The sequence below is a fragment of the Fistularia commersonii genome, chromosome 4, assembly GCF_037954325.1.
Source record: "Fistularia commersonii isolate RoL2024-O1a breed Wild chromosome 4, RoL_Fcom_v1.0, whole genome shotgun sequence".
NCBI lineage: Eukaryota > Metazoa > Chordata > Actinopteri > Syngnathiformes > Fistulariidae > Fistularia > Fistularia commersonii.
In genome coordinates this window covers 19,572,161-19,594,928 of record NC_141287.1, presented here as the reverse complement: position 1 = coordinate 19,594,928, position 22,768 = coordinate 19,572,161, and the positions used below count along the sequence as shown (strand labels likewise).

Genomic DNA, 22,768 nt, shown 5'->3' with positions numbered 1-22,768 from the left:
ACCCCATAATAAGAAAAAGTGATACTTCTTTTTTGTTTATGTTTCCATGTGGGCTGTGCACCACTAGGGTACAAAGATTGTCTTATGGGTCATTTTTGACCCGTAGGACAAGGGGAGTAAACACAATGTTAAGATCGCACCAGGGTTAAAAGCATTTGAGGGGGAACCAAAAGCACATTTCAAATTATGTTGTTTTCAAACAAAAAAAAAAAAAGGCCAAAGAATTCAAGGTGAGTTAATTTTTCTCTGACTTATTCTAATGATTTATCACGCCGGGCATAATTTTTCAAATTCAGAAAAAGCAGCGTGGTATTCAATGTTTTCTTTCCGGGAAGTGTTTGAAAACTTCGAGCGAGTCCTTAGTTTTAGATCCGTCCTCTGCTTCTCTGAATACACCTGGCGACGCCTGGCAGCTCATTCACCGCGCACCAACCGGTACAAAGGGGCCGACATTTTCCAGCGAGAATAAACGGCAGCGCTGGCGGCGGCGCCGCTCGTCAGCCATTGTCTGGCCGCGAGTTAATCTGACTGCCTGGATTGCGGCGGTCCGAGTTCATCTCAGGCACCTGTCATTGCGGGACACGTCCATGTGTGCCCACTCAGATAACGAACGCGGCGAGGCGGCCGGAGACGTTTCCACCGGTTATCGTCTGAGGACAGTCATTTCAGACGCGGGGGTCGTTCACGTAAATCACTCAAAGATGCATGATTTGATCTCGGTGTTATTAGATATGAAGCCGTTTAAATACACGTTTTGCACGAATGGAGAAAGCAGGTTATCCGCTGTACTCCATTAGATGTCCCTGCTAACTTGCAGTAGGCGGGGCTGCGAAGAGACGGCGTCCTCAGTCCGTTTCTGGATTCACGTCTGATTTTTGACACCAGGTTGAGGGATGGTGGAAAGGGTTTGATTTAACCCTCTTTCAAATGAGTAAAATAAGAATAGTTTGGATTCACCTGCTGATAATTTAGTGTTTTGTTCACATCAACGCGGTAAGAAATCAATTTTATTTCCGTTCCCTCACGGGAGATGAAAATATCCCACCTCCGTTCCAGTTTTTCTGTCGTCTTTTGCTAAGTCAGCTTCCGAGTGTGGACTTACCGTTAGAGGAGACCTTGGCTCCTGTTTTCTAGTGGAGTCCCAAACCCAAAATTCACCAACAAGCGAGCACTTGGCCTTGTTTTTCGCTCGGGCCCAGATCGGTGTGGGCGGCCTTCTGCCTCGACCGCTTGGGGTAGAAAGAGAGGAAGCCAGAGAAAAGGACAGAGACGGAAATTGAGAGTTTGAGAAAGACACAGGGGAGAGACGGGCACAAATGATCTCAATATGAAGAGTAGCGCAAACATATTAGTAAAAGAAACAACATTGGTGAGACGCCGCAATGGATCAAGCCCAGCCCCCCGGGAACCCATCAAATGTGACGGTGTTTAAATAGAGTCCGTCTTCTGATCTCTGCTTATTCATTATCAAAAAAAGTCAGGAAAATCTTATCAAATCATCAAAATAGTAACAGGAGTTAAATATGAGAAAAAGATGACGTGAGTCACGTTCAAGATGGGCACCCCGTTTTGAACGAGTTGCACTTTTCTGAGCGGCGGCCCAAAGACCCAAAATAAGTTCCTCATCATCTTCCCTTCTCTGTCCGACCTCCCCTCAGCCTATGTATTACGCAGAGGATACCGGCAGGAGGAACTACGATACATACCGAATGTATCTGCAGCATCCCCACGGTTACGAAGACCCCTACCTGGAGGAGGTGATCACCTACCCGCCCGCAGTGAACTACAGCTCCCAGCCTCACGGACTCAAGTCCAACACCAACTACGCGGACATTTATGCCAGCACGCGAAGGCCTTCCTACAGGGCCGAGCAGTACCCCGGCTCCCCCGACTCCTGGGTATAAGTGTGGATGTCGGTCGGGATAACAGCTCCGCGCACACACACACACATACATACACACACACACACATGCATACAGGAGTCAGCAAATGTTTCCATGAACTTGGCTTTATAAGTTTGTTTGTTTTACAGTGAATGTGTTCGTATGTAGGGGGAGTTCAGCTGAGGGACGACAGAAGGGAGGATGGGATGTGTGCCAAAGAGGGAAAACAAGGAATGTTTTTTTTTTTTTTTTTTTTATACATATATATGTATATTTCAGTAGAGAAAGATTAAAAACAATCATGCTGGGATACTGCTGGGGGATGAAACTGGACATTATCATGGGAGAGACGCGTGCCCTGCTCCGTCTAGATGTTAGTTTTATCTTCTCGAAGTAACTCTTAATCGTGAAAGCCCGGTGAAGGTTGAGTCACGTGAGCAAGGAAGTGCGGTAAAAGTCAAGATGGGGGGAATGTGTATGTGCCGAAGCCAAAATGGATCATGAACTCATATCTGTAATTTAAAAAAATAAAGAAGAGAAACAACTGCTTAACCGATGACGATGAATTGTACAGAGATTGTACAGAGGGATCAAATTATACCTTATTGTTGAAGCTGTGTAATGCCATGGAGTCGACATCTCTCATTTTATGTAAATACAGAAAAAAAAAAAAAAGAACATGTTACTTGGTTTACAATCGTCCGCACTGGTGAACAAAAATCAATGTGCCATATTAAAACTATAGATATATATGGAGAAAGTATGTGGAAAACAGTGGCATCCTAATACAACCATGCTGAAAACAATAAAAAGTCAGTTTTGTTTTTTAACCCTGCGTAGCTGTTTGTTTTTTTGTTTTTATTTTTCCTCACACCTGGCCTTTTCTTACCATCCGTCCTCTGCAAAAAAATGCGGGAACGGCGAGCGATCTCATGGATCAAATGTCTTTCCATCAACACTTTTTCCTTCTTTGCTTACATTTTGTTCATAAACGATCAATGACTTTTCCCTTTGGGCCGTTCCCCCTTCAGGGGTCGCCACGACAAATCGTTTTCCTCCATCTGCATCTTCTCCTCTCACACCAACTAACTTCCTGACATTCATACATTTCTTCTCTTCCTCCTCCAGGCCTCCTGCCTGCCAGTTGCACCCAAATCTTCTCCATCCCTCCACTGAACATGTCCAAACCATCTCAGTCTGACTTTATCTCCACGTGGATATGGAGAAAAAAAAATTGTGGTGGGAAAGTATAGAAAATATAAGATAGTACTTATTTTTGTTCCTGGAGGACAGTGCTATGATGTTGTGCATCGTGTAGTTTTATTTTGAAAAGAAACTACAAATCAATGCACGTCTGTCTAGAAGCCTCAGAGTAAAAATCTACGCGATTTATGTTTAAAGATAAATAAAATGCTGTCGTTCCAGCTCAGGTGAATGAATGAAATAAATGTAAACGTGCACGCCGCGTCGTCGCGTCACGTCGTGCGCGTCAGGGGGCAACTTCCGGTTTCACCGGAGCAAGAAGCGCTGAAAAGAGGCGTTCCTGCTTGCAGGAAATAGACGGGTCCGGATCCGCGGACGCAACCTGCGCTTTCCACCGCTCCACACAGAAACTTTTAACGATGGTGCAGCAACTGTCCAAGACCGGGGCCACCGAGGCCCCCGTCCTGAAGGCAGGACACCCTCCGGCAGGTAAAACACTTTATTTTGCAAACTACGAAGTTTATACTTTCGATCTTCCATGCGAACCCCCTCTCCTCCTCCGCCTCCTCTCTTTTGTTCTAACCGTTACATCTGCGGACAAAACCAAACCACAGCGGTGTGATTTAAATCTATTTTTTTTTAAAAAAACACGCATGTTTTACAACCGATCGCCGTTTGCAGCTTTTCCTTCCGCGCCCGGTTGTTTCCCACGCCGTCACGCTGCCGTCGAGCGAAAGGAACTCGGTGTTCGTTTCCCAGGCGGACGGCGAATCTGCAGGGCAACATGTTGCAGCCCCTCCTCCTCCTCCTCCTGACTGCTCTCCTCTCGGTTTCTGCACGTTTCCCCGTGTTTGCACGGTGTTAACACCGATTCTACGTTAAATTTTAATTACTGTAAAAGTCCCTTCAGTTCTGCACAAGTTGAATCCAAACAATGTCACCGATACCAAGTTTATGGAAGAATGATTATTCACAAAGCTTCAAGAGTTGAGATTTTCACTTCTCAACAGTAGCTTGAACTGGAGAGACACTAAACTTTACGCTGAATATAAATTCACGAGTTTTATGCTGTTCTGCGTGAGGGTGATGACCGTTCAACACTGAAACTGCCACTAAATTCCATGTGTGTTATGGAGATTTTCCATAATGTACATTCCAAAAGTTGGAAAGCGAGGCCTTTCGTGCAACTTCGTCCGTCTGCAATGTAGTATAAAGATGTGCGCTGTGTTCGCAGTGAAGGCTGGGGGTAAACGGGTGGCCAAGAAGAGCTTGGATGAACCCGGTGGCCACGGGAACCCAGAGAAGGAGACCAAGAGGAGTGATAAACTCAGGTGGGCCGGATCCAGTGCGGCCTTTCTGGCTGGGGTTGAGCTGCTCGCAGCAGGGAAACGCCGAACGATTTGTGTTCTGCGCACACAAAAACAGGAAGCCCCTGAAATTTGCATAAGTCAAGATCGGATCCTTTTTTTTTTTTTCTTTAACTGAATGTTGGATTGGTGTGTTCAGGGGGCGTCACTGTCTTCTAAGATGCTCATAGGAGCCAGAAGCAGGAAGATCTGTGATCTGACGTTTACACTAAATTCAGTCCTGCTGCTGCAACACATATGAGGCCATTTGACCCTGCAGCTTTTTTTTTTTTCTTTCTTTTCCAAATGCCGATCCTGTAGCCTCGACCCCTCGGGCTTCGGTGTTGGGAGCGATTCCGTGTTCGGTGGAATGTATCCATCTTCCCGTAAACACACCCTCCCCGCAAGCGCTTGGTCACGGGCTGAGCTCTCAAGTCACACTCGTACCTGCGGGAACCCTCTCCCTTCGGCCGCAGGAGGGAGAGCTAAGCTGCGGGACAAACATCCACATTCTTAGGCAGAAAAATAATGTTGGCGTGAGCACGGCAGATACTCATCGACGTGTTGACGCAGGGAGATGCACGACGGCAACTTCTGCTAAACTTGAGTCGGGTGCACGGCTCAGTTTCTAAGTCAGATTTCAGTGCAGCGGTTTAAGCAACTGCTTTACACTAAAACTCTGAATACATTCTCTTGACTTGTAACATTCTGGAGTTGTTGTGTTTTTGGACCAACAAGCCAACGGATCACTGTTTTCAGTACAGTGACGTCCGGCGTGCGATACAATAACGTCTTTATTTGAATCTTGTGACCTTACAGCCGATCGCTGGCCACTTCCAACAGGATGCAGCAGGTTAGCGTTCTCCTGGCCGGAACGCTCGACAAGGTAAACATTACATTTTGGGAAAAGCGCCGGCTTGTCTCTGTCATTCTAACGCCGGATTGGTGACAAAGCCTTTGTGAGTAACCGTCCCGTGATTGTCTCCGCAGCTGAGCCATGCCTTTCCGGAGACACCGGTGAGCGTGAGGCACAGCAGGTTGCGCCCTGCGGTGGAAAAGCCGCACTGGCCCCGCACCTTCATCATCCAGCAGCCCAAGAAGTTCTGAGGAGCGAGTTGGGAATTTGTCAGAATGGATCCCAGTTAAGTCATTTGTAAAAGGCGAAGGTGGGAAGGACGAGTGCAAGTGAAGAGTAGGAGCGGACAGCCTTCGGGAAGTGTTTGTCAGGCTCTTGTGTTTACATTTTAGCGGGAAAGTTCTTCTTTCAGCCTAAGCTTGTCTGCGAGAATCCGATAAAACCAGCATTTCTATGCCTTTCCCCGTGCGTGCTTAAAGCAGGTGGCGTTTGGATTAAGTTTTGTGTGATATCAGACTGTTTTCTAATGAATTACCTTCGTATTGCTTGGCACTTAATAGATTTTGACTAAAGCTTATAGTCATAGTGCAGCTTTGATTTCTGATCTTTTGCAATAGCTCAAAGCGACCAGTAGGTAGCAGCAAATAGCTGTTTTATATACTTCAGTTAAGAGGTCCAATATTTCTGTTTTTCACAAATAAAAGTTGTATGTGACCAATCACTTTGTCATCCCTTTCTTTCCATACATCTCACTGAAGTAAATACAGATGTGGACTCAGTAACTGCCTTAAGGTTGAAACTCTTTCAAATTACAGCCAGAAATGGACAAAATCCTGGCAACGTGTAATTCTATTTCTGAATTTATAGTGAAAGAAATTCTTGTTCAGAATGTAAAAGTGCTTGTGCAGACCCCTGAGGGTTTTACCACAAAATACAGATGGGATCAGCCTGTGGATCAGACTCAATTTACTTACTTTGATTGGGTTAACCTTTGCTCCCTTTTTTAAATATTAAGTCTTGCATTTTTATGAAACGTGTCCTGTACAAAGGCCACCTGCTTGTGCATGAAACAATGTTGGTTTGTGTTCTTTGGCAGGCATCTTAAAACTTATCATGTTATCCTGTCAGCACTTTCTTTATAAGTGACTCACTCTCAAAACACATCTGTGCAACCTCTCATTTCTATCATACCAGAAAATGCAAGAGACAGTATTGTATTGTTACTGCGCTGCAGCTCATCCTTGTGGACGAAACTCAAGGCAGCACAGTTTAATACTCCTGAGTAATTTATGAACATAACCATATCTCAAAATATGACAAATATTCTTTGATATAAGAGCGATCTGCAGCGGCCTATTGTAAATGAGATGGATGATTAGTTTCCCTGTTCCTGATTGCATTGCATGTTTTATTTCACTTTCATGAGAGAATAAACCGTCTAAAGGACGGCGAGTATCACTGCTAAAGGCTTAGTGGCTCAGAGCTCCTCAGATCAGCAGACGTGCTTTTTTAAAGCTGCTATCAAGTCGAATAGAAAAAAAACCCTGCGTGCTCTGCAGTCTTCTTTCACCTCATGGTCGGTGCAGACGAATTTTTGACTACACATAATATGGATGAAGTCTTTTGGACGTTGATATTTATGAACCTGAAAAACTGAAGAAAACAGCTGATTGTCTTACAAGTGTCCTTACATTTTAAAGTCTCAGTCCCAATTTGCTTTCAAACACAAACTTTGACACAGGATGTTAAGTAGTCAAAGGCCCTACTTCTGTGTAATAATACTGTACTCAGACAGCCAAGATAGCTGCTATGACAATCTGGCATCCACAACATGTTCACGTCTCTCTTTAAAGCAATCCATTTTTCATGTTGTGTGAAACAAAGTGCCTTCTGTTCTGTTTCATGTGTGTGTGTGTGTGTGCTATAAAAGTCTGTTCACTAATACGAATATGATGTCCAACTTTGAGTGTAGTTGTGGAAATACTACACATTGGTTCAACAACACTGACCTTTTTTTTTCTCCTGTGTAGATTACACTTTAACACCATTTCAGGCACAATTCAGGGAAAACCCTGCTGTCTGAAAAAATGTGCCTCATGTTGCCCTACATACCTCCAGGCCTTTGGTAATATTTACTCTGCGAGATGTACGATCATCTATACGCTGCTCTATGGAAATACCATGTGTTGCACTGTTTTTATGTTCCCATAGAAAACCCTCTAACAACAAATAGATGGAACCCGTCCCACCAGATGATTTCCGATATACGTGACCCTGACTGTGTCATGTATGTGCCGCTGAGCTTTCTGTTTGTCCCACACTGTCCACAACAATATCTGCAAGTTGGCCAAGAAAGTATTTGAGGACAAGAGTGTGTTGACCATAAATTCTCTGTGATGCCTTTGATACCATCTGCGTGTGAAGTTCAGAGACTAGCAGTGTTTGGGGAGCGGAGCCGTTGGTGGTCCAAAGACTTGGAGACATGATGCATTTCTCCGCCAGAGTCAGAACATTCCCAGCCGTCCGAGGAGCCTCTCTGACCCCGCGAGGGCAAAGACCATCAACTCCGCCTTACACGAGGAGGGGGTGGGAAGAGATGCGGATTTACTACGCAAACACTCGCATTCTGTGCTTAGTGATGCATGCGCTTTCTTCTTTTAAGTCTTTATATCAAATTTGATACACACTCAAAATAGCAGTGTTATAACGTGTTACCTCATGATGTCGCCGTAGACTAAGCTGCTCAGAGAGTCTTGCAGCATTTTTTTTTTTTTGTTCAATAATCCAGCAGCTAAAGCATTGGTATGCATCTTTGAAGCTCTGGTTTGATTAAAACGTAACTGAATACATTTCAATATCTAAACGGTGGATGTATTTTAGTTTCTCGATTTGGAGTCATTAATATTAAGCTCCAACCAAGGGTGTGGGGCTACAGAAGCTTATAAATGGACCTGAACGATACAGAAAAAGCAAAATATCAGCATAAACCTATATCACTGATCATAAGGAACAAGCACAATCCATTTGAAAACCATCCTGCTTAGAATGTATTAAGATATATGTTTTAACACACTCTGACAGAAAAGAGGCTTTGCACATAAAGAGATCAGTGACATTCGAAACAATACAAATTTTAAGGTTATCCTTTTCTTTGTTGCTTACGCTCTTCTTTAAAATTTTTGGGGATGTTGGAAAGAGAAGGAATGCACATAACTTTGAGAATAATAAATGTCCTTTTTAAGGCTAAATCTAAGGCTCAGCTTAAGACTTCAGATATTTTTAGACACAGCTTACCTGAAGAATCCCCCGGGGCCGGCGAAACGAATAAGGAACTCCTTTGCAGTAAAGCTGCAATGATTAATCGACCACTTTTCAAACTGTGGCCTCCCAACTACATCATTTGTTGTTAAGCATATTAATTACCTTTTAAGGAAACAAACTCATTCCAGCAAATCAAACATGAATATTTTCTCAGTCCTTCCATTTCTGTGATTGCATATTAAAACATGTGAGCCTTTGGGCTTTCGGCGTGATTGGCTTCTGGAGGGGCTGCTCAACATTCACCATTTTCTGAGTGACTGTCTTAGTTATTGATGAGGAAAATAATCTGCTTACTCATTAAAAAAATTACTGGTTGAGAGTTTAATTGGAAGGTTAGACTGGTCTTAAATTCAGCCTTTCAACTTGGGAAAACTAGTGCTTTCTGCAAAACCTTAATTGTACCTTTCTAATAATTTTCCTGGAAGTTTTCTGGGAATAAATATGTAACGTGGCAATAATTACAAGTAAAAACACACTCGTCTATTATTTGGTGTTGACAGTGTGGGCTGGGAGTTGCTTGGCAGAAAAAAAAACTGCAGAAGAAACTTATAAAAATAAAATAATTTGCAGAGGAGAAGAATGCGGAGGTTTAAAACTTGCAAAAGCGACGATGCACCCGCTGAGCTGCAGCCGCGCGTAACATGCATCTTTAACATCCTGTCGCGTCCATGTGGCATGCAAAGGGGGGAGAAGTGGTAGGAGGAAGAGGAGGAGGGGGTTTGTAGGAGGAAGAAGAGGGGGAGGTGATAGGAATGAGGAGAAGGTGGAGGTGGAGGGGGGAACCGGGGCTGCTCGACTGCCCTCTGCCTGTTGATGCGCCTCCCGTTCAGATGACCTCATGCGGGGGGGAGAAAGAGGAGGAGCCCAGCTTTCGGTAGCCTACCTTGGTGGATCAAGTGGAGAGTAGTTCGTGTGTGGAGATACGCGAGGGGAACCGGGGAAACTTCCTCCGACGCTTCACATCCATGACATTTTACAGGTGAGAATGTGGAGAAAAGACGGCTGGCGTTTCCACGGCGGGGCTAAAGTTAGCGTCACTTGTTGCGGGGACGGTAACGTTAGTTTACGGGGAGGGTAATGTCGGGACATGCCCATTGAGCAGCCGACAGCTCCAGGAGGAGGGGTGGGGGCTGACAGCAGCCGGGACGCCGCTGTAACAACTCTACTACTCGTTCAATTATTTCACTTGTTTTTCTGTGTGTCGCAGTTGTTGTTTTCTTTTTATTTACCCTGCTAGCTTGTTCGTTGGCTCGGCTAAAACTTTCTCCCTCCAGGTAGCGTTTCCGTCCGGCGTGCGCGCGAGGCTGGCGCTGACGTCACGTCAGGCTAGCCCGCTATCCTAGCTTAACACTAAAATCAAATCTCAGTAATTTTTTGGTTTGTTTTTTGTTCGTTTGTCTTGATTTTACACTGCAAAAAAAAAAAAAAAAAAAAAAAAAAAAACTGACTAAGTATTTAATTCCTTCTGATTCTCGTTTGGTAGAATTGACGCGATATTAGTGAATGGACTCGTTTAAGTTGTCAATTAAGGCTCAGCTAATTAGCTGTTGATAGGATCTCGCATCAGGCACGATTATTTTTAATAGAAACGTATATTTACGTCGATGGGGAAAAGTGGCATCAAAGTGCTTAATTTTCGGAGTAAATCTTCCAGTAGAAGAATATATGACATATGCTGCGTTGATAAATGAATCAAGGGGAGCCAAACAGCGTGAGTTTGTCTTGTCCAGTATGTCTTGTCAGTATGAACTAATGTCAATATTAGTTAGGAACTGGTGTTTGACTGAACTCAAACGGAAGAAGTCAACAAATGGAAGAAGTCAACATACCTGGAGGAAATTAAAGGCTATTACTCAACATTTTAGATAAGAATTTCTACAGGAAGTGTTAACTCACGCCACAGCATGGCAGCTTGGCCTCCATCACTTGTCGCTGTTTGTCTTCAAATCTCCCACAGACTCTTGCAGATGTGTAGCAGTCATGGTATAAGATACCACTTGCAGATGTTTTTCCCCCCAAAAAGTTTTTTTTTTTTCTTTTCTGAACTCAGTTTAAACTGTGTGGTGTTGTTTGATGCCAGTGTAAGTCTGTATTTTGCTCGTATGTATGTGGCACTTTTGAAACCGGAGTCCCATCCAGATATAGTTGTAGGCTTCGGACGAAACCAAAAGTCTGCTTACTTTTGTGTGCGTATGTTATGAAAAAAAACACGTAGCAATAACAAAAATAAAACCTAATAGTTACCTCTGGTTTTTAGGTCTAACATATTTGGTATTCAGAAGTAAGAGAAACTTGAACCAAAAAAAACAAAACAAAAACTAAACTTCATCTTTTCCTCCATCTGCATGGTGTAGTTGGTAGATCTGGATAACGTATTTGTGGTGCTATATCCGGAGCGAGTTGCCATGATGATTTTAAATTGCCAAATCATTAATCAGGGCTGCTCGTTGGTGCAGTGGTTAGTGCTTCAGCCTTGCAGCCCGGAGGACCTTGGTTCAATTCCGGTTAGTGAATGAGAGTGAATGGTTGTCTATATATGTAGCCTTGCGATTAACTGGCGACCAGTCCAGACTGAACTCTGCCCTACGGTAGAAGTGTTTGCCTCCAGCATCCCCTGAGACCGATGGTTTTTCTACTAAATTTTACCTATTTCTTTGAGAAAAGGAACTTAAAAAGCTGGTATCCTTGTTGAGGCAGTAGTGGGCTGTGGGAGAGACCATTTTGCAACCTATAGAGTGGTGTTTTGTCATCGCACATTTGTTTTTCATTGTAGCTTTTAATTGATGGAAATCATGTTGATGAGTGCAGCTCAATAGTACGCTTTTCACGTTGGTGCACCAAACAGTTGCTCTTGCATTTGAAATTCGTGAAATTGCTGCTTTTTACATCAGTTTAAGGCATTGGAATTGTCGATGTGGTCTCTGATGTTTGTGCATTTCATGCACAGTACTCTTGATATGTCGAGCACTATGGGAATTCTCTTGTTACACAGCCAGGTGCTTTGAAAATCAAAGCTCTATGAAATTGCTTGTAAATGTCAAGATGGGTCTTTGATCACTTTGACCTCATGAAGTCATTGTTCCAGCATGCTGGATAAACTTCTTTTCAAGATCTCATGCCTGCTTTGTCTTTCAAGATCATGCCACAACATTTCCTGATCCTTATGTCAGGTTAAATATGATTCAGTCTTGTTTCAAGGGCAGTTCCACTTTATATATACAGTGTTACATTTCCAAGCAAAATACAACAGGTGGAACAGGCTTTGCCCCTGACAGTCAAGATAACTGCCAGTTAACCTGGAGATAGTCCATATTAAATTTCCAGCACAATTTCAGGCAATTTTACGCAGATTATGGAACCATTATATGGGATTTGCATGCTTTTTCTGCCAAGGCTATGGTTACTTCAATTGTCCTATCAACTGCAACAATACGAGATGTGTGTACGAGAGAGCATTCATTTTATTGGGAAAATCAGCAAGAGTCTGCCTTCCAGTCTGGACAGAGCGGGGTTCCCATGGTCGTCAGCCAGTTGGCCAGTAGCAGATGCTGGCACCGGAGTCACATTGTTATGGTGGAGGAGAGGACATTATTTGAGCCAGTGACCCGACAGACGGCACATATGGAGATGCTGCCGATGGGGATGTGGATCATGATTTGGTCCGAAAGCTTCAACTCATTGCAAAAGTGAACAGATCCAGGACTGTTGGATGGATTAAGCAAACCCAAGACTGTTTGTGAATGATGATTATAATGGCTCAAACTTTTGTGGATCTGGGATTCCAGCACATTTCATCCCACAAACCTAATGCACCTCAGTGTAAGAAGCTATGATATCTTACACATTCTTTGTGGTGGTAACTTTAGCGAGAAATAAAAATATTACAGTAAGTGAGGAATACCCTAAATTTGGCGGTCAAAATCAAGAGTCAAGGGCTTTCCACAATGTAATGCAACGTCAATCAAAATAGGTAAAATGCCGACCTTGATCATTCAGTGTCATTTGCATTGAAACTCAGCCAAACTAAGGACCTCTATGTTTGGGCCCGTAACCATATTTGGAGATAGTTAACATGATGGAAGTAATACCAGAATGTAACCTTTGCAGCACATGGCTCACAGTCAGTCCCATGAGTTTCATAGCTGAACCACCAAAGCCTCAAGCTTGGATGTTGTTAGGATTTAATCGTATTAACTACATCATAATAATGACAAAGTAAAAACTACACCTTGCCAATTTGTACAAAGTATGACTTCGTATTCACATGTCAGGTCACAAATTAGCAGCAAGGAATAATCAAAAAGCATGACTTTCTGAATAAAGGTACAAGCAGTAACCATATGTTTCACATGATGTTAACCTTATGATGGAATTTGTAGCCAATGTACAATTAAATTCATCTTTGAGTTGTTCATTGTTCTCTGTGATCACTTTATCAACTGCACATCATCTCCACAAATAAACAAATTTGAGAAAAATGAAGATGTTATTTTTCCTCCACAATTAATTTGAATGGTTAGATCTGCTCACATATGTTGTCACACGTTTCAACAGTTATGACATCTTGTTTAGTTTTTTTTTTTAACTTTTTTTTTCGTATTTTAGTGGTTTCTTATTGGTTAATAATGTTGCATGATATTCACACCTTTGTTATCATCTATAAGTGGCCCATTTCCCCTCAGGGGATCTAAAAAATGTTGTTGAATTGCAATCCTGTGTTCTGATTGGCCTTCTTTTTTAATTGTCATGCTGATTTTCTAGGTCAAGGCATGTATCTCAATAATACGCTACTGATTAAGTCACTGTATGGTATTCAATTATAAGTTCTGTTTCTATTTAGGCATTAAATAATGATGATTATACTCACAGAGCACTTTCCATCAAAGTGCTGTACAAATGAGAAGAAATAAGAATAGGACACAAATGAAGTAAAAAGCTCAATTGTATTTATTCTGCCTATCCTATAATGAGGAACATAATGGGACTAGAGTCTTCCAATTAACCTGCTACATGTTTTTGGACTAAATGCATACGTTTCCAAAGTTTTGCTCACAGATATGTGCAGTCACACACACTTGGATGTATTTAAAGTGTGTCTGTGTGTGTGTTTGAGGAAGAACTTCCCTGCAACAGCTGTTACTGATTTACATTTTTGTCCAGCCTTTAGAAAGCCTTGGAGACAGAAAGCGAAAGACAGGACACACAGGTGCTCAGATGGACCAGAGTGGGAGGATTCCATTGCGGGGCTATTCACATAGCTGAGCGATACTGGATAAATGAATAGCATTATCTCCCCGCTTTTATTCAGTCAAATGCCACTGAGACATTTCCTTTTTAATGTCCAGAGCGGATCTGTCCTCTCGTCCTGCATATATATTGACATCACTTGTGAGATCAGCACAAGCACTCGAGTGTGTGGCTCAAAACCCTGTGTGAGGAATGAAGCAGCACTGTGTGAAATCACTTTGGCTCAACACAGACATATTTGTGGCTTGGGGAATCAAAACAAAACACAAAAAGCTACCATAGGACACCACTAAGCCAAGCAGTCTTTGCTCGGATACATGTCAAAGATTGTGAATACAGAAGAACAGACATTGAAACTTGGTATGAGTCTATTTACATTCAGTTTGGTTTATTGATATCCAACAATTCAGAGACTGAAAACAAAATCTGAGTGAAAAAAAAAGTTTGATTTTGTCTCTTGAGTCAGATAAATAATCATTTGTTCTGCTGACAGTGTCTCCTTTCCCATCTGGAGGAAACATTGTGCATGGAGAAGACCAAGACGTAAAGATCTGAGTTTACATTCAATTCTTGCATGTTACCACAGTATGTGGCCTTTTTTAATGTTCAATAACAATATCTAATCTAAACTGGATGGAAACAACTCAGTGTTGTCAAAGTGGGAAAGGTTTAGAATGAACGTTACCACTGAAATTGCCAAATGATAATAATGTTAGGATTTTGATTATCTTAGATCCTGTTGACTGTGTCCTGGTGTAAACCCTGGCTCACTCTTTATGCTGTTTAGTAAATTATCTGTGGATTTCTGTCTGGTATATTTATGGAAACATTTACCCTAAAAACCTTTCCATTTCCTAAAAAGATGATGAATATTCCTGTCTGTAGATGGTTTGCGTTTATCCTAAAAATTCTCCTGTGTTGGGAGGAACTTCCAAGTTGCCTCATACCTGTTAATATTTAACACTTAATCAAACACCAGGCCTTCTGTGGGGCAAGTTTAGAATTATGTCCATAAAAAAGATTGCTAGGCTTTATTTATTATCATGTGGGATACTCATCGGCACTTAAAGGGTATAAACAGTCAGTGATATAGTACTTGAGTGTAATCAGTGGAAAAAGCAGCAGTTAGATTTGATATGACTATTGTAATTCCACATGCCCGTAAATCTTTGATTTTTATTTTATTTTTTTGGTGATTTTTAATCGGTGGACAGTGGTAGTGGTGTGAGGCGTGTCATGACTATGGAAAGAGATCTCTTTGAAACAACCTAAAACGCTGTGGGCTGATAAACTGAATTGTGATAGCTAGTAAAGCAGAAGCACTTAATATGTTTAACCATAAAACAGTTACACTGTGATCTGTCAGGCTAAATTTATATCAGTTAATAGCCCCTAGCAAGCCTGGTTTTGATTTGACTCAGTCTCGAGCAGGAAGGATCGTATTTATCTGAGCTAGATATGCAATGTCTTGTGTTACCCTGTCATTTTACCATCGCGCTTAGTTGGTTGTCAGAGATGAAGTGTATCAGTTACTACCAAGAAACGATTGTCCCACAAAAACATGTCTTGACACATCTTGGGAAACACTCTTTGAGTTTAAAAATACTGGCTTTTACATTGTCAGTCATGTGCCAACATGTAAACCTGGATTGAAAAATGTATAATGTTAGGAAGTATTAGGTGTTTTGTGACATTAGAAGGAAATTTATCATTTCCTCATTGTGGCTATAGTTTTATAGTTTTAGTTTCTGCAGTGATAATGAGACATAATAGGTTTGCTTAATAGTATTTAACTGTCAAAGAACAAAAAGATTATGTGTTTATGTGGACTTGGATGGGAGATGCATCTGTGAAGCCTTGAAGCCTGGTGACACAGACTTTAGAGGTGCAAAGTTGCTCTGTAAATTAAAAGCTTAAAGTAAGTTGATATCTTGGAGTTCTTCCAGAAAACAAATCGGGTGCCTTAAACAGTCTGTAAAGATGGAAATCATTGTCATAATGGAGTTCACTAATCATTGTTACTTTGGTGGTTAGAGTGGTTTCCTTGCAACCGAACATTCTTGTTTCCATTCCTGAACTCCTCTTAGCCTATTGAGGTGTTGTTAAGCAAAGATACTGAAGCCATTACTGTTCACCTGGTGCTGCTATGTGGCTGCCCAGCGCTCATGGTTTATCCATGATGGCTTAAATGCAGTAGACAAATTTTGCTGGCGTTCTACTGTATACATAACTAAATGTGAATATAAAGGGCCTTCTTATTTCTTCTTCCTCTTATTGTCATCCAGATGGTTGCATGCTCTGGTGTCCAGATGTATGGAATTATTTGACACATAATTGAACTTACTAGTTGCCTCTCAGATCAAAGCATGAATCCACAGATTAAAACAAAGAATGGCAGCGATCAGACAGTTTTTGTGCATGTTACTGTTTAAATGTTGTTTAAGTTTTTTTTTTATTTTTATTGTCTGATATATTATTTGGTATTTTTCAAAGTGCATGCCTCCTGTAGGTTAAATGGTAGAGCTGGGCCAAATGCACTTGAGTCATGACAGCAGACCAGTTCCATAGAAATGCCTGTCCTTTGTTATTTCCCTTCATCTTATGTTAGTGTGAATTCCAGCCTTTGTTTACAAAGGTTGGCATTGAGACTGTGCTGTCCTTCATACCTTCTTCCTTCACTTCCTCCTTCAAGGTCTTGTTAGCCTCCTTCCTATTGTTTATTGCCCACCCAGCCTTTTTCCTGCACTCAGGGAGTGAATCATGAAAGAATAAGTATGGTGCAGTGTTTAAAAGTAGTTGAGAATTTTCTTTTGGTGGAGGTCATCACATTGTGAGACCAGACCCGGTCTCAACCTCGCCGGGGCCTCGAGCAAGATCATCATGCGTCTCAGCGACTGAAAAACTTGGGCTAAGCAGCCTTTTCGTTCATTGTGAGACTTGAAAAATACGATTTGTCCTCTTAAAAACCATGATGCCCAGGGGATGGTGAGAATATACATTTTGATAGTATTGTAAAACCTGGACTGGTATCACTCAAAACATTTTACAATGAGCTGTTTTTTGAATTGCAACAGCCGTGTCAATTGGGTGGAAAATAATTGTTTGTTTAATTCTTGGAGGAGTGGAGAAGCTGTTTTGAGCTCAAGGGTTCTCCAGTGTATTGTCAGCCACCTTAAAAATCACAGACAGTTTTAACACACTTACCGCTGATGTATGTGAGATTCTTTCTCACCAGAGACAGACAATGCTATTTCTGTGATCTATATTGTTGCCCTCTCAAATAGCTTTTGTTTAGCTGGGTGGCCCCATTAACAACATGTCGCATCACCATTATGCAGGTGTCAGTCTGTTCTTTTTCACAATCTGTGTGGAATTAAACTCTATTGAGATGGGAATCGCCTGATAAAACATACATGGTGATAACCTGAGCCAGCCCGAAACCACCAAGGTATTTCATTCCCGCAGTCTGACGTGCACGATTCTGCTTCATACTACAAAGCAGAATGATCTGTTTGTTAACTTGAACTGCACCAAATTCCAGGGCTCCAGGGTTGAGAACTAGTTGCACCCATTTGACAACCAGTCTAAAATGCAGGCCAAATTTAGCTTTCATTTATGTGGATAAAATATTTCCTTTTTTTCATTATCATGGTGCAGCCAGTTTAAATTATCTAAATAGATTTACAATGTAAGAAAACCTTTCAATTCAACTGAACACATTCATTGGTAAAGGCTCAATCATCTTAAAGGGCATTCATGTGAGACCTCGACTTATGTGAGGCAAAAAAAAAAATCTGAACTCACATTTGAAGATTTCATTTGGTGTGCAATTCTGTTCTTTATTTTATATCATACTAGTTGCACCATACTCTTTAGAAGACAAAAGGGGGTCGTGAGATATTATTTCAAAGCACATGATAAGTTATAGAGGAGTAGTGAGCTGCAAGCTTTTAATGGAGTTATCACTCCCAAATTTAACTTTTAAAAAAAAAAAAAAAGAAATTCTCTTGTATTTTTGTCAGTCCAAAGACACTGAGAGATTCTTGATCTTAGGCCGTGTAAAACTATCAGTGGTGGGAGGACATCTTCAATATCTTTACTTTCGCGTATTTTACTGGAATACCTTATGGTTTCTCTTCAGACAGTTCTGTGACTTGTACTTTCTTTTGGTTCTTGTACAATGCATATGTGAATATTGAGAGACTCAAGCAGTATCTGTTCGCCCAGTGGGCCACTGTGGGATTATCACTGCTGTCTTGTACTATTAAGAGGCCCATCCAAAGGGCTGTGCTTTGCGAGTAATGTCCAAACACAGCCCAAATGCTTTGGGATGGACCTGAGGTTTAGGGCTTGAGAAATCTTGATGCCTGTCCTCTTGCATACCATGAAGTCATGACTACTCTATGGTGGTTGTCTAGAATGTCTTCCTATATCTATAGCTCTGACCTGCTAATACAGATTTTATCATAACTTGACCTGCCCTTTTTGTTAGAAATGTAACTGAATGTTTCCCAAAGCCTCAGCAACAGGTAGGTCTGGATTTGTGTAAATGCCCAACTTGAGTTAACTGTGTGGAACCAACACGAAAGCATGCACTTGGTTCTGTTCTTAATTGATGTGCTTGTTGTTTGAATAGAGCACAGACATCTATGTTGAAGAAATAGCTTTTCTTTCCCTGATATGATACTTAGAAATGGCTCCATCCTTCTCGTTCACGGCATGCCTTTTTGCCGATGAGAAGTGGAGATTCATAGCAGATGCTGAAAGAAATCGTACACTGCTGGTTACTTCAAAATTTAGATTAAAGTAATGGCTATACTGAATGTAAAAGGGATACAATACACCAAGTACATTTTCAATATCACTCCTTGTTTTCTCCATTACTCTGGATGTCATTTTTTTTCAAAGATAATAGATGATGAGTATGATTCACCAAAGGGATTAGAGACATCTGGACAGTTGCTGCACTTGTCCACATTGGCTCATCTGAGTGTAATTATGTTGTGACAGTATATTGAACCCAATATTTTGAGTGATGCTGTACTCCTCCTTTACATTGACTTAAAGTAGAATAAAATGCTGAAGGACTGTTGTAAGACACTTGGTAACTTGATCTTCTTGTTTATTTGATGGAAAGGATTGAAATTGGAGCAGCCAAGAAATGTCTTCTTTGGCAAGAATAAGTTAGACTTGTGCAAAGGAAATGGATTTGGACTGAATCAGGCACATGGAAAAGAATGAGCAAAGAGTTTTACTGTGCAAGCATGCTAAGTAAGCCTCTGGGTGGCCATTGAGTTCTTTCCCTCATGTACACATTTGTCACTGTGTATTTTTCAAAGGTTAATTCCGGAGATTTTCACCCTTGCCCCATTTTACCGCTGTTTTCCGAATTGTTTAATGTCCCGTCAGATGACCAACCCCAACAGGCTACAAAGTAAGTGCAATGTACATTTTGAATGTATTACATTTTGTAAGTACATTGGAAGAACATGCTTTTGATTGATTTTTACCATTCTGACAACACTATGGACAGGATCCCCAGAAAACAATTAGCTCCTTCTGGCTTAGTAACATAACTTATGATACAATCCTTGTTTTTGAATTTCTTGTCTTTAAGATGATGCTAACAGCATTTTGAAAATTTATATGACACTGTTATCAAAAAGCAATATATAATTCCTCCTCCCATTACACGGGCGTAAAAAGGAAGTCAAAACCATACAAGATAGGTTGCTAAGAATGTGCTCCCCCCCTTGTGAAATGTTTATTGTCGCTATAATTGGTTTTTTTTTCAACAAATTTTTCGGTATTATTGTGGTGTTTCTCTGTTTTTCAAGTGTTCATACAAATGAGCCAGTTTCTTAAAACTGTATTTTAAATGACATAAAATCTTCTCTTTACTATGTGCCACATTAAGTCTTCCTTTACATTCTTGGAACACTGGAATTTTGATTTGCACAGAGCCATTAGGGATTCCTTTTTTTTTTTTTTTTACCAGCCAAAGGTGAACTTAGATACAGACACTCACCAGGGATTCATCCCTGACACCTTCATGTCACATAATGGATTCAAGGGAGGTTCTGCTTCAGTGTTTCATCTTACATCAAGGATAAAATGGATGGCTCAAAAGGCTCTCTCCACAGCTACAATCACAGCAACCCCAGAGCGGTTGAGAAACACTGCAATTGCTTTGTTTGTTATAGGCATACCCTTATATGGTTGAAACCATTCTTTGCTCTTAACTGGAATGAATATTTTCCTGCTATTAATACATTGGGGTTCATTTTAGCAGTCTAAATTTTGCTCAGGGGAAAGAAACTAAGAAGTCCCTCATTGCAAATGCTGCTTTAGTAAGTTGAGTAGGTTTTTACCACTTGACTACTTTAGCAAAAGACTACAAATAACACCTCTGTAAACAAGCGGGAGTAGGCATATACGAGGTGGCCCTTTAGTTGATATCATGCCATTTGACCCTTTAAGATTAAAAAATGCACAGAAACCATTCTCGAAAGCAATGGCAAATACACAAGTTCAGTCAAATAGTTTCAATTTCATGTGGAATGCAGGGCATTTGAGTATTTTCCTGCACAACAAGATAGCAAAACTTGTCCTTTTCTGTATAAATATTAGAGCATTCTTTCCATCCACCCCTCCTCCGGTGACCTGCAGAACTAGGAATGCTGTGGGAAAACTACCAGGCTGGTGCCAGTTAAGCACAATGAAATGCGGATACACAATGTTTTCGTATTATGTTATGGCTCGTCTTGTTTGGTTCAGACACCACCATACAAAATGTTCTCCCATTTAGATCTAGAAAAAAAATATGGCATAATATGCATGGTTTTCTTTGAATGACAATGGGTGCATTTTTTCCAACAGGGGCTGTATAGAGAGGATTCCAAGAATCTTGCCATGTTCAAGGCAGTGCTGAAAAAGAACAGAGATGGAGGCAAGGGGAGCAAGAAGGAGTCAGGTATGTGGAATATTAGGATAAAAGACAAAAAAATGTTAAGAAAAAATAAACAATTGATTATTATTCATATGATTTTGGTGAGGCAAATCTGTGATTAATCCTAAATACGCGTTTTTATTTTTACATGTATTTGTATGCACAGTCTTTGTATGTCAAGAGAGACAAGCTGAGTCGATCATATAAGGAAATGCAAGCTCATAATTACCTGTCCCTTAGCGTTGGTGACTGGGAACTATAGCACACCTACTGCATAAAACAGCTATCTCAAGTGGAGACCCAAGACTTCGACCGAAAATGCATAAGAACATAAAAAAACGTATTCATTCACTTTTCATCATGCATTCGCCAAACTTAAAATGCCTTGCTCTACATTAATATTATACAAATTAATGCAAACCACAAAGGTCTGTGGAGTCAGAGCTACAGTAAATGAGGACGGATTTTCTACCAAATGGTGGGAGTTCAACAGTTCATGAAAACTTACATTATTTTCTTTGTTTATAAAAGATATCAAAAATTCAGTGGAATTTGCTGAAACATTTATTTGGATTGTATTATCTGCTTTGTTTACATGAATAAGTTATTGCTAATTGCTCAACATGGTGAAACACTTCTTTTAGCAACTACAGTAGCTGATCAGAATGTAGAACTTGAAGCCAAAGGCTAATCTAAATGATCTGTGTGATTGTTGCCACCAATGGCTCCGACAGCCTCATCTATCAAGTAACCGGTATTCATTCAGAGCAGGTTATCCTCATCTTTTCCACATTTGTAATTTAATTTTGACTGCAGAGACAGCCTGTCTCTTTTGTCCCAACAGATGTTTTTTTTCTCGCTTTTTTTTTTTTCCTCAGGAAATCTTTTTCCAACATGACTAAGCATGAGTCACTCTCTCAGCAATACATTGTTGACTAGTCTCTTGTTCATTTGAACCCCCCCCCCCCATTTGATGATCTGTCTTGGCAAAGCAAATTGACCATTTTTGCTTATTCTGCATTTGCCAGCCTAGGCTTGCTTTACCACGGGCTCTAGCATGCAGTCTATACACAGTAGTGTCCCACGGATCTGCTCTGTCTGCCTTTGTTAATGCTGCTGTGAGTTGTTTCACTCAGCAGTTTGTAAAGATTACAGGGGACACAGTTTGGGTTGATTTACACATCCACATCCAGTTCTGCATCTCCATAGTACATCTCTTGAATCAACACACTTAAGTCTTGTTTTTATTCTTTTAAATTGTTGCAACTTGTTGAGTCTTGTATGACACAATATTAATTTCATTTCCTGGAATCCACACACACATTTACATTCACACTTTGCGGGTGGCGTGGCGCAGGAGGTAGAGTAGTCATCTTTGGAACCCCAGCATTTACTGGTTCGATTCCTGGCTCTTCCTAGTGGGCCGAAGTGTTGTTGAGCAAGACACTGAACGCCAAACTGCTTCCCTGGGGCTGGTGGACGATAGCCTGCTGCTCATGGTTCATCCATGTAGTAAGTAATAGTTTGCATATTCTGAGCCGTATTTGTTGCACAGAAGTCCTTGAAAAGTTGACAATTTCTGCATATTTAGCTCCATCTTAGAACCTGAAATTTTGATACTAACGCACAACCCCTGACAGGGGCACTTATAATCAACTGTGACATACCCATCATCATCATCACACTATAGTCCAATTCATGAGAAATTCTATACCTATTAATTTCCCTGATATTTTATTTCAAAGAAACCTACTGTATCATAGAATAGTTCAGTTTGATTCGAACCACTTGTATGTTTGGTCTTTGCAGCTCTTTTTGTAAATGAATGATAATTTAGCAGCCCCATATTTTTGCTTTTGTTGACTGACCTGAAAGAGACAAATTTCCTGTAAAATTTCTCCTCAGCTAATATAATCAAAATCCGTGAAAAGAAAGGCCTTGATAATGGAATAATTGCTAGATA

At 41.0% G+C, this 22,768-nt stretch overlaps 3 protein-coding genes across 11 annotated transcripts in view; all 3 read left to right on the top strand.

Moving 5' to 3' along the window:
* The window catches only part of pkp4 (plakophilin 4), a 72,117-nt gene extending 69,404 nt beyond the window's left edge, over window positions 1-2,713 (top strand). For all 8 annotated transcript variants that reach the window (XM_086145858.1, XM_086145857.1, XM_086145856.1 and 5 more), the window contains one exon: window positions 1,659-2,713. In XM_086145858.1, the coding sequence (XP_086001984.1) occupies window positions 1,659-1,904 (246 nt within the window). In that variant the 3' untranslated portion in view covers window positions 1,905-2,713. The remainder of the gene's footprint in view (window positions 1-1,658) is intronic.
* A 702-nt stretch (window positions 2,714-3,415) lies between these two features.
* On the top strand, window positions 3,416-6,006 carry dap1b (death associated protein like 1b). Its single transcript, XM_086145825.1, has 4 exons — window positions 3,416-3,575; window positions 4,321-4,417; window positions 5,252-5,318; window positions 5,423-6,006. Exons 1-4 carry the CDS (start codon window positions 3,506-3,508, stop codon window positions 5,537-5,539), a joined length of 351 nt encoding a protein of 116 aa, XP_086001951.1. The 5' UTR covers window positions 3,416-3,505; the 3' UTR covers window positions 5,540-6,006.
* Window positions 6,007-9,495: 3,489 nt separating this feature from the next.
* Window positions 9,496-22,768, top strand: part of LOC147235051 (protein TANC1-like) — a 94,906-nt gene continuing 81,633 nt past the window's right edge. For both annotated transcript variants that reach the window (XM_086145821.1, XM_086145820.1), the window contains exons 1-2: window positions 9,496-9,588; window positions 20,736-20,829. In XM_086145821.1, coding sequence (XP_086001947.1) covers window positions 20,769-20,829 — 61 coding nt within the window. In that variant the 5' untranslated portion in view covers window positions 9,496-9,588; window positions 20,736-20,768. The remainder of the gene's footprint in view (window positions 9,589-20,735; window positions 20,830-22,768) is intronic.

What these genes read in the sequence shown, in the direction of transcription:
- dap1b (XM_086145825.1), top strand. Translation starts at nt 3,506, where the DNA reads ATGGTGCAGCAACTGTCCAAGACCGGGGCCACCGAGGCCCCCGTCCTG. An exon ending in GGCAGGACACCCTCCGGCAG is followed by an intron (nt 3,576 to 4,320) that starts GTAAAACACTTT and finishes CTGTGTTCGCAG; the next exon opens with TGAAGGCTGGGGGTAAACGG. An exon ending in TGGCCGGAACGCTCGACAAG is followed by an intron (nt 5,319 to 5,422) that starts GTAAACATTACA and finishes TTGTCTCCGCAG; the next exon opens with CTGAGCCATGCCTTTCCGGA.